The sequence below is a fragment of the Eurytemora carolleeae genome, unplaced genomic scaffold (genome assembly GCF_000591075.1).
Source record: "Eurytemora carolleeae unplaced genomic scaffold, Eaff_2.0 scaffold1834, whole genome shotgun sequence".
NCBI classification, from domain to species: Eukaryota; Metazoa; Arthropoda; class Copepoda; order Calanoida; family Temoridae; genus Eurytemora; species Eurytemora carolleeae.
In genome coordinates, this window is record NW_019397724.1 from 1,244 (window position 1) to 14,307 (window position 13,064).

The 13,064-nt window shown below is 30.7% G+C and overlaps 1 protein-coding gene across 1 annotated transcript in view; it reads right to left on the reverse strand.

Annotated features, from left to right (window-relative positions):
* Positions 1-424: 424 nt before the first annotated feature.
* LOC111715650 (serine/threonine-protein phosphatase 4 regulatory subunit 1) overlaps positions 425-13,064 on the reverse strand; it is a gene marked incomplete at its 3' end in the record, with an annotated part of 61,168 nt that continues 48,528 nt past the window's right edge. Inside the window, 1 exon segment of the mRNA XM_023491000.1 lies at positions 425-531. Within this exon segment, the coding sequence (XP_023346768.1) occupies positions 425-531 (107 nt within the window).

Genomic DNA, 13,064 nt, shown 5'->3' on the forward strand with positions numbered 1-13,064 from the left:
TATGAAGTCAAAACATAAACAAACAAAATGTGAACATAGCAGACGAAACTATTACTGATTACAGCTTTCTCAGTAGGTCTCACTATACTAAATCAAAGAATTATTTAAAAAGACGGTATCGAATACGTCACTGAATTCCCATGTTTAATGGGACACCCTGTAGTAAACTTAACTTAAAGAGGGGCAATGTAATTAAAAGCACAAGAGGTTTAATTCTAAAAGTCGGAACTTAAGCGTGAAATATCTTTGCTCGTGCTTGATCTCTATATCCAGTGTGGGTCCAGTTATAAATTTAAGGAATTCAAGTAATCCCTACTGGGGTTGACCACTACGGGGATATCAAAGAGGAATTGAACTATTGTCTGCATAAGATCCCGAGATTAACCATACAAAAGTTCTGACTTGAAAGTGTTTAATGACTCACCAACATCTTGTCCTAGTCTAGCCAGGATCATGAAGACGGACTGGGTGTCCTCCACCACATCGGTAACCTGCCTCAATGTCTCCAGCACCGTTCTTGCGACCATTTGCCTAGAGTAATAGATTAAATTAAAAAATAAATAGGTACGTACATGTCGACAAATATAGAGATAAACAGAAACATTTATAAAGCTAATTTAAAAGATGAAAAAATTTCTTAATAAATCAAATAGATTCTAGTACAATAGATGGCAACGTAGAACTTATACACTCTCAGTACAGCTATATTACGTCGCAAGTGTCAACTTAGTTTTTGTGTCCGACAAAATTAATAATAAGAGCAATTTTATGGGTCTTTATTTCATATTTTTACCCTTTATTATATAATCTTTAAAAAAAATGTCAACTAATGTGAGAAAATTTCGTTTTCCTTGTTATATTTGACACTTGTGACGTCGTGTATAATTGGTCCATTTCTCTGTTGCCACCTATTGTATTTGATAATCTGTTTGTGATAAATAAATAAATATAAAGATGGATAAATAGCCACATTAATGGATAAATAAATAGATGGATAAATAGCTAAATAAACAGAGAGGATAAATAGTTAACTTGTTTGAAAAATAGAAAGAAGATTAATAACAAAATTAATAGATAAATAAATATCAAAATTGCTGAATTTACATTAATAGAGGGATAAATTGCAAGTTAAAGATGAATAAATAGCTACATTAATAGATAATTGAATAGATGGATAAATAGCTAGTTAGCTCTACATAAAGAAATAGCTGGAAATGGATCAACAAAGAGATGTAATCATATTTGAAGAGTTTAAAATGTTGGTTAAAATCGATCTAATTTTGTTACAAACATATATTTCAACAGCTACAATAGTTCAGATAGTTGATAGTCAAGTTGTACAACATCTACAATAGTTCTGATAGTTGATAGTCAAGTTGTACAACAGCTATAATAAATGGATAAAGTTCAATATGAAAAGTTTCACCATATACATAGATACATAGATATATGTGCCAAATTTGCAAGTTATTTTATCATAATTTTTCGTCACTTCTTTGTTTTTAAAGTTAGTGCTATCTCCAGCAGTTGATCAAATACGTGACTTGCAAAATTCAAGGCCCCGGGACTAAATTTGCGAAAATAATTATCGGCAATTAATCAGGTTTTAAAAGGGTATTGTTTACTCCACGTTACAGCAAAATTGTTTTTAAAGTTGTTATATCTAATGTCAACATTTTTATTGTTACTATGACGAAATAAAGTTCTATCGAAGAAGTTTTCTTTACATTTAAAAATATTTCTCTCACTAATGATCCTCCAACAGTCCAATAGCAGAATCAACTTACACCCTTCAAATTGTTTAAAGAAATCTATAACATTTAAGGAATAAAAATCAGAATAATTAAAATTTTCAAAATTTTCAATGAAATAGTTAAGTCAATGTGGAATTTGAGCCCTAATGGGGCAACATTAGAGTATGTCCCCCCCACATAAGAAAATGACTGTTAAATCATTTAAGAATGAAGGTCAAAGAGTTAACTGAGATGAACCCGTGTATTTTTACTAATTTGGCAACATATATTGATTTTTGTAGCTTTAATCATTAAAAAATAGAAAATCTTTTTTAAAGCCCCCCCTCCCTCCCCTCCAAAAAAATAACTTATCTGAAACCGGGTGGGAGGGGGTGATAGTTCTATGACATATGTACCCGTAATAGGATCAAAATAAACACTACATTATCAGAGTAATTTCCTAACTTTTTTCCTACGTTTTGTGACATCATTTTCTAGTGCATGGTATTTAGGCTATTATTAAATCTATAAAAAAAGATTAAAGTAGTTTGTCAACTCTACTAGAATATTTTACTGTTGTTTTTGTTTGGACCCGTGACCGGACTGTTAGCGGCAGTTTAGCGGTCAGTACACTGGAAACGTTGAATGTCTATATTTCTTCCTTCCCGCCCAAACATATCATCATTTTTCAAAATAATTACTATACAATTTTTTAATAAATTGTTAAAATGTGACTGAATATCTTTTATAAGTTTTTAAAACTAAGTTTTTATGTCTGTATTTTCTTTATTGATCTGGTTGATATTCCGATTTTCAATTGAATTAAATGATGAAAATTTGCTGAAGACAATACGGAGTAAAACCAAGGACGAGATGTGTTAAAATACTAACATATCAAACAAGAGAGAACACAGACATCAAATAAAAAGAAAAAATGTGATTTCCTCCAAATTTGCACATTTTTTGCACACGCCATCAACAAACCTTGTATTTAAAAGGCAATTGAAATAATACACGTCAGTTAGCAGGGATTGTTTCCTTTCTAAATGTTGATAGAACAATGCAAATCGACTGTTTTCCTAAAATACACACGAAAGGAAATGCAAATGTCTATTAGCTCACAATAAACTAACACATAAAGGGTAAGGACACATATCGGAATAAAATAAAATAAAATAATATTCAGAACTTAGTATTTTAATTTTTAAAATCAACTTTTGAACTTGAAGCGAAGAGCAATTATTTTTTAAGAGGCGCGGGAAAAAATTTGAGAAATGCTTCCCTGTTGCGTGTCAGTGAGTGTAGACCCCCCCCCCCCCAATCCCCGCTGCCTATACGGATAAGAGGGGGAGATTAATAGAGGGGGAAAAGGAGGGGGGGGGGGGGCGCCATTAGCCAATTATCTTTTTAAAAATAGTTTTCTAAACTTACCATTTTAACTGTAATTAAAAAAAAAAAAATTTTAAATGTTAAAATCCCGATATAGGAGAATATGCAGTATGCTCTCCCCCTTAAAGTTCATTGCTCCCTATGAGATGTACCGGCTTGAAAACCAGGATTTCATTTAGCTAGTACACAGTGTACTAACCATATAAACTCACTTATAGAAATCAAATCATATTTATTCAATCATTAACACATAAGTAATTATATTAAAAAGTGATTATTAATATTTGAATTTTTAATAGAGAAGAACATGTCCGGAAAAAAATTTAAAAAAATAATATTTTTTGGAGGCTTAATTCACAAAGCAAATTTGCATATGAGGGTTTGAAGACTAAATATGCAAAACGTTTGACTCGCTCTAAGCGGAGAATATTGACCAATTGCAGCCAAGGATTTATTTCACTTTTGTCAAATAGCGTCTCCACGGCCTAGCATTGGTCGGTACATCACATAGCAGGCTAATGCCTCAAAATCATATCAAAACAATTATAGAAAAATATGAATATTTTTGACAGAACGACATTTTTCCATGACATTTGTAGATATTTTATTTGTTTTCATTCCAGTATCTTTAATAATCATGACGTCTATACCTACGTCAATGTAATTAACAAGTACAGATGGTACTTTTATCTTAATTTCTTAAAATCTAGAGGGGGGGGGGCACACAATATGGGCCTGGAATAAAAAATATTATAATAAAAATTTGGATGATAAAAATTCGGCTTTTCAGTAAATAAATGTTCCATAAAACCCAAATTAACTTTTAGTTATAACAATCATTGCGATTTAAATTATCATAAGCTTTTCAACAGAATTGTGCAGGGGTGTATATTTTTCAGAAAATAAATGACAAATTGGACATTTTTCTTTTTGATACTTTTCCCCCAATTCACTGTCAGCGAAAAAACCCCTGAAAAACAAATATAACTTGTGGGAAAAAAAATATTATCAAAGAAGCGGGGAATGATTAATGAAGAAAATATACACCCCTGGATTTATGTGTGTCCTTCGTAACATAGCGGTAAATTGGACTTTGAGCCCTAAACTTAACCAACATCATATATTCCCATAGATTCTTATATTTATTTATATTAAGCCAGCATTAAACTAGAAATACTAGGGGATAAATCTTAATTCATATAGTTGAAGAGAGGGGGGGGGACTTATGTAGGGTAGGGGAGGCGGAAACTTCTATACTTGAGATGGAAGATAACAGGTTAGTGGGAAGAAGGTTGAGTAGGAGAGAGAAATAGGATAGGGAGTATAGAATAGGATAGGGAGTATAGAATAGGATAGGGAGTATAGAATAGGATAGGGAGTATAGAATAGGATAGGGAGTATAGAATAGGATAGGGAGTATAGAATAGGATAGGGAGTATAGAATAATAGGATAGGGAGTATAGAATAGGATAGGGAGTATAGAATAGGATAGGGAGTATAGAATAGGATAGGGAGTATAGAATAGGATAGGGCGTATAGAATAGGATAGAGAATACAGCATTAGGATGTTGAGAAAACAGAATAGAATATAAAGAATACAGAATACGATAGTGAATACTGCATTATGATGTATAGAAAACAGAATAAAATATAAAGAATACAGAATACGATAGAGAATACAGCATTATGATGTATAGAAAACAGAATAAAATATAGAGAATACAGAATAGGATAGAGAATACAGCAATAGGATGTAGAGAAAACAGAATAGAATATAAAGAATACAGAATACGATAGAGAATACAGCATTAGGATGTAGAGAAAACAGAATAGGATATAAAGAATACAGAATAGGATAGAGAATACAGCATTAGGATGTATAGAAAACAGAATAGAATATAAAGAATACAGAATACGATAGAGAATACAGCATTATGATGTAGAGAAAACAGAATAGAATATAAAGAATACAGAATAGGATAGAGAATACTGCATTATGATGTAGTGAAAACAGAATAGAATATAGAGAATACAGCATTATGATGTATAGAAAACAGAATAGAATGTAGGGAGTATAGAATAGGATAGAGAATACAGCATTAGGATGTAGTGAAAACAGAATAGAATATAAAGAATACAGAATATGATAGAGAATACAGCATTAGGATGTAGAGCAAACAGAATAGAATATAAAGAATACAGAATATGATAGAGAATACAGCAATAGGATGTAGAGAAAACAGAATAGAATATATAGAATATAGAATATGATAGAGAATACAGCATTATGATGTATAGAAAACAGAATAAAATATAAAGAATACAGAATATGATAGAGAATACAGCATTAGGATGTAGAGAAAACAGAATAGAATATAAAGAATACAGAATACGATAGAGAATACAGCATTATGATGTATAGAAAACAGAATAAAATATAAAGAATACAGCATAGGATAGTGAATACTGCATTATGATGTAGTGAAAACAGAATAGAATATAGAGAATACAGAATATGATAGAGAATACAGCATTAAGATGTATAGAAAAGAGAATAAAATATAAAGAATACAGGATATGAAAGAGAATACAGTAGGATGTAGAGAAAACAGAATAGAATATAAAGAATACAGAATATGATAGAGAATACAGCATTATGATGTATAGAAAACAGAATAAATTATAAAGAATACAGAATAGGATAGTGAATACTGCATTATGATGTAGTGAAAACAGAATAGAATATAAAGAATACAGAATAGATTAAAGAGAATACAGCATTATGATGTTGAGAAAACAGAATAGAATATAAAGAATACAGAATAGGTTAAAGAGATTACAGAATAGGAGTAAAGAAAACAGAACAGGTTAGAGAGAATACAGAATAGGATAGAGAATATGAATAGGATAGAGAAAACAGAAAAGATTAGAGAGAATACAGAATAGGATAGAGAAAACAGAATAGGTTGGAGCGAATGCAAAATAGGATAGAGAATATAGAATAGGACTAAGCACCTATAGAGAATATAGAATAGGATTAAGCACAAAGAGAGAATACAGAATAGGATTAAGCACCTAGTGAGAATATAGAATAGGATTAAGAATTTAAAGATAGATTCATACTTTTTAAAAACAGAATTTAAAAAAGCGCTGCAGAAACGAATGTCTTAACTTTGAAAGAACAATGAACAATACTTAAAATATTCACTCGATATATTTCTTTATTTTCCGTTTAATCCTTGATTAAAATATTACAGAAAGTAGAAGTCTTATGTAAAATTGTCGCCTTTGTATTGAAATAACGATGTGGATATATATGTGTGTGGATATTGACTATGCTAGAAAAATACAAGTAAAACATCCTAACAAACATCAATCCTTATCTTAATAATGTTTATTTAACAGTTTCTAGTCTTTCAAACCAAACCCATTTGTCAAGTCCTTGAATAGGTAGAATATTGATTTTACTTCGAGTTCATCAGTTCATTTTGTTTCTAAGGAAACACGAGAGAGAGAGAAACTTGGATTTCAATATTTACATAGAAGTAGATAGAATATAGGAATATAGGGGCCGAATATACTAGATTATACCACACAGAACATCAGATTGAAGATAATGATTAAAAATTAAATTTTTATCTTTAAACGGATATGTATTTTAGTTTTTAAAAAGCACTTACACAAAAAGAAATTCAAGAAACACTGATATAAAAAAAATTAACGGGAAAAACTTAATATTTCAAAAAATAACTTCATTACGTCTTATTTATAACCCCAAAAAAGTGAAAAAATTAAAGACAGTACTTAAATAAAATCTTAAAAAGGGTGTATTTTAAAAAAGCTCGTTAAAAGAAAGAAATTTAAGAGACAACTGCAGCTTTAAAAACTTTAACGAAGTTTGCATCCTAATAACTAAGTATTTTTTTAAACCAAAAAATTAGTACAAACAAGATCAAACACAATAATTATATTTGCTATCATGTAACCAAAGATATGTTAAGAAATATGAAAACAAATATGTAACCAAAATGAAAGAATAACTAATTAAAAGTTATATAGCACATTTAAAAGTAAATTTTGGAATCACTTTGTTTTAAAAAAAGAAAAAATAAAGTGACAATTTAGATTTCACCTCGAATTTTCATCACCAAAAAAACTTAATTTTTACTTTAAATATAAGGCAACTGCAATGTATCAGAAATAAATGGCGTTTTATCATGAAACGTTTCAGCTCTTCAATACACAGAACTTTAAATTTCTTTTCGTATAAAAGGATTTTAAAAATAAACTTAACAATAATTTTTAACATAAAAAACTCGTTCTTTTTGGTGACTACTTAAAAACAAAAACTTACATTCATTTCTTCTCCGATGAAGTACGATACAGCGATCATTGTTTATTTCTGTTCTTCTTTGTTATGAAATAACTTATATAACAGTATGTCCAAGTTTACCGAATACAAATAGGGATCGACTGTACTGAACAATTCCGAGGTCTATAATTCCATTATACAAAGGCAGAGTACACACACTCTCTTGTAAATATGTATTATTTCACATTTAGTCTTCCTGTACACTAGTCCGTACCATATCACTGTAATCAACACACTGAAATGTTTGTTTACAAAACTGTGGTAAAGTTTTCTCTATATGTTGTGTGTGTGCGCGGGAATGAACAGCGGCAAAGTGAGAACGAACGTACTTTCCTACTGCGGGTTTAGCCTACACTACTCTACACTCTACAGCCTACAGTCTACACACTAGCCGGCGCTGTGTGGAGGGGGCCGGGCCGAGCCCAACACCATGGGACATAGTCAAGATTAACCCGTACTATAGTGTTTATATTGACGCGAGCAAACCAGGGCGTAAAAGGGGGAGGTCGTGGGGGGAGGAGGGGGTCGTTCACCCTTTCCTCCTGTCAATCAAAATACAAGGTGCAGGCGTTGAATCCGTGTAAACAGTTCTTCATATGCATAAACAATAAATCTTAGACATTTTTCAAATATCCTTTACAAAATGTCATACTTCTTATGTGACCGATTAAAACCCTTAATTGGGGATTTCGCTAAATAATTTCGCGTAATTTTTTAAAGATTTAAACTAGGGAAAATAGGATAGGACATAATTTTTTGATATTCTTCAATTTAAAAAAAATTAAATTTCTAAGCCAGAGAATTTTGGATGCATTTTTATAAAAAAAATGTATAAAATCAATAAATTAAGTTTGAATTTAATAAAAATTATTATGTAAAGATTTGGTGTAAAATATTTGTTTAATATTCTAAATGGTTGCTATTTGGTTTCTGATAAGACCATCCAAATTTCTAGTTAATTGGTATTAACAATATATACTCTCACAGGTCAAAATAGTATACCAATAAAAGATCTGAACACATTTGTAAATTTATCAAATAAAATGTTTACAGGGGATGTAAATTATAATGTAAATTAATTTTTAATTCAACTATGGTTCATCCTTTTTTCGCGAACACCCTCTTTCAACAAATAAATAAATGTTAAGATAAAATGATCAAAGAAAATCATTGAACAAATAAAAAACGATAATTTTGAATATTAATGAATAATAAGTTTTTTAAAAGTTAAAAAAAAAATAACTAAACCAAATTTTAACTTATTTGCAATTTAAAATTAATTAAATTCATACGTGAAAAGTTTTTAAAAAATTTAGATAAAAATTCTTCAAAAAATTTAAGAAAAAAAACATGATGACTAATAATGAATGGCATTTCCTGTTGCAAATTGACAGTTATTTCTTTCAAGAATATGATACCAAGATCTACCACTTGTACATATTATGTACAGGGTACATTGAAGTGTATGATTGTCGAAATTATAGGAAAGATAAAAGCAATGATGAAAAAATAAAGATCATTTTTCAAAAATGCAACAAATGAATAAATGGATAATAATGAATGGTATTTCCTTTTGCAAGATGACAGTTATTTCTGATTTTCTTCCAGAATATGATACAAGATCATTGTACACTGTACATATTATGTACAGTGTACAGTGAAGTGTATGGTTGTCGAAATTATTTGGGGGGAAAGCAATAATAAAAAATGAAACTGAATGCAACAAATGAATAAATGGATAATAATGAATGGTATTTCCTGTTGCAAAATGACAGTTATTTCTGATTTTCTTCCAAGAAATTAATCTTAGCTTCTTCTTCTAAACAGTGTTTAGTAGAACGGGGAGGGGGGGGGGGGGAGAAAAAAAGACTTTTCAAAATGAAAAATGATCAAAAAAATGGTATTTTCTTTCTAGAAATTAGATGAGCTCATTATAATATCATGGAAAATATTCGACGAATGAATGAATGAATAAATGAAGTAATGAAGTATTTAGATTACCCTCACTGTAGAATAAAGATATAAAATGTTGGCTTAAATGCACTCAGCCCTGCATACCGAGCCTTTGAGCTCATTCCTCCTCATTAGTTGAAATCCTTCATCCTTACCCTACTGTACAAAATACCCTGTAGACATAGCCCCTTACCTTGTAGATATAGCCCATACCCTGTAGACATAGCCCCTTACCTTGTAGATATAGCCCATACCCTGTAGACTTAGACATACCCCTAACTCTGTAGATATAGCCCTTACCCTGTGGATATAGCCCCTTGTAGACATAACCCCTTACATTGTAGACAATAGCCCATACCCTGTAGACATAGCCCCTTACCTTGTAGATATAGCCCATACCCTGTAGACATAGCCCCTTACCTTGTAGATATAGCCCATACCATGTAGACATAGCCCCTTACATTGTAGATATATCCCCTTATTCCCTTAGACATACCCCTAACTCTGTAGATATAGCCCTTACCCTGTGGATATAGCCCCTTGTAGACATAACCCCTTACATTGTAGACAAAATCCCTTACCCTGTAAACAAATACCTTTAACTCTGTATATATAGCCCATACCCTATATACATAGCCCCTTACCTTGTAGACATAACCCCTTACCTTGTAGACATAATCACTTACCCTCTAGACATAGTCCCTTAACCTGTAGACACAACCCTCACACTGTAGACATAGCCCATATCAATTAAATTTTGAGGCAAATCGGTGAAGGGGTTTATAAGTTATAATCGGACAAACAAACAGAGTTTACTACTTTATATATATATATAGATATATAAATCATTAAATTGTATAAAAAATAGGGATAGATGCCACAATAAAAGAGATACCTGTTTGAATTAATTCATGTTGATAGTACATAGTGTACCAAGTACATTGTACATCACATGTACATATATGTGCCATGTACCATGCATGTACAGTGTACACGAACAATTTACATTGCACATTTCTCGATAAAATATTAGAAGGCATTACCTGAAATAGAAATTATGTAAAATGCATGATGCTCTGTGAAAATCCTCTATATAGACAATTAAAAAAATGTTAACTACGGAGGAAAAAGATTGAATAATTGATAAGTAAAATTCCATATTTTTGTGTTATTAGTTTTATGGTATACAATTAAAAAGGTATTTTATATAAATTATGTTTTTATTTCCAAGGAAAATGTGAGACAATAAAAAAAGAATCTGTTTTCTAGGAGGAACACGCATTCTTTACATACAGGGTAAAAAATAAAAGCATGGGGGGGATTTTTTAAAAGAAAATATTCCTCTTGAAAAAAATTAAGTTTAAAAACTTAAAACAAATAAATTTTTTTGTGTCATTTAATTTTTAGACATCCTGTAGTATCAAGACCCACCACAGTGTATAAGAAATAAGAGAAAGAGAAATATTCCATTAAAACTGATGAAGATCTTTACCAATTAAGATTTGGTATCAAACCATAGTAAATTTTATTCTATATACATACAAGGGGAATCAGAGATTCAGAACATCTATATATTACTTAATTAAACAGTAACAAATAGAAACATTTTGTTTCAACAATTAATGATTTATTTGCTCGATTCACAACGATACTCTGCTCTAATAAGCTTCAACTCTGTTTACTTTTATGTTTAGAATCTTTCATTCATTCAGGGGTCAAAAATAAACGATTTTAAGTTAACAAGTGTTATCCTTAAACATCAAAGCACTCATCTACTATCAACATACCTCTTATCTAACTTATCATCTAAACCTATCTATCTATTCATCTATCTATTTATCTATCTGTTCATCTATCTGTTCATCTATCTGTTCATCTATCTGTTCATCTATCTATTCATCTATCTGTTCATCTATCTATTCATCTATCTGTTAATCTATTTGTTCATCTATCTATTCATCTATCTATTCAATTATCTGTTCATCTATCTGTTCATCTATCTGTTCATCTATCTATTCATCTATCTGTTCATCTATCTGTTCATCTATCTGTTCATCTACATCTATCTGTTCATCTATCTGTTCATCTATTCATCTATCTATTCATCTAACCATCTATCTAAGAATGTAATTAACCATCTTTCCAACTATCCATCTAAGAATGCAACTAACCATCTTTCCAACTATCCATCTAAGAATGTAACTAACCATCTCTCCAACCATAGATCTAAGAATGTGACTAACCATCTCTCCAACCATAGATCTAAGAATGTAACTAACCATCTCTCCAACTATCCATCTAAGAATGTAAATAACCATCTCTCCAACCATAGATCTAAGAATCTAACTAACCATCTCTCCAACCATAGATCTAAGAATGTAACTAACCATCTCTCCAACTATCCATCTCCAACCATAGATCTAAGAATGTAACTAACCATCTCTCCAACTATCCATCTAAGAATGTAACTAACCATCTCTCCAACCATCTATCTAAGAATGTAAATAACCATCTCTCCAACCATCCATCTAAGAATGTAACTAACCATCTCTCCAACCATAGATCTAAGAATGTAACTAACCATCTCTCCAACCATAGATCTAAGAATGTAACTAACCATCTATCTAAGAATGTAATTAACCATCTCTCCAACGATTCATCTAAGAATGCAACTAACCATCTCTCCAACCATCTATCTAAGAATGTAACTAACCATTTCTCCAACCATAGATCTAAGAATGTAACTAACCATCTCTCCAACCATAGATCTAATAATGTAACTAACCATCTATCTAAGAATGTAATTAACCATCTCTCCAACTATCCATCTAAGAATGTAACTAACCATCTCTCCAACCATAGATCTAAGAATGTAACTAACCATCTATCTAAGAATGTAACTAACCATTTCTCCAACTATCCATCTAAGAATGTAACTAACCATCTCTCCAACCATCTATCTAAGAATGTAACTAACCATCTATCCAAGAATGTAACTAACCATCTATCTAAGAATGTAACTAACCATCTATCTAAGAATGTAAATAACTATCCCTTTAATCCAACATTTTAGCATGCCATTATATTTATAAACCAATTAAACATTCAACAATTTGAATTTAAATATGTTCTCAACACCTGCCCGTCTTTTAAACTGTCCCTGAAAGTATGTTGGTATCCCCATAAAGTTATATAATATATATATATTTATACAAACCAAATTTATTATAAGAATATCTCGACTTAGCTTGTCATGCGTACTGCGTACTAAGCATATTTAACTCACCCTTAAAGTGAAAAATTCTTTGAGAAAAACTTTATTACCAGTTTGTATAGATCTTAACCAATATGTACACATACATACCTTCACGTACAAATACGCTTCAAAACAAACAAAAATGTTTACGCAAACAAACACTTAAACTAGGTAAACACACAAATATGCGTATTTAGTCCTTTGAATATTGATATTTAAAAAGAAAAGAAAACTGCGCTATTTTGAAAATCATTATGCTGAACATCTTATGATCTCCTCTTGCACCCCAGAACCCACTTTCTTTTAAAATTAGTATTTTATTTTCTTCTGAACAAAATTATATATTTTAATGAATTTATAT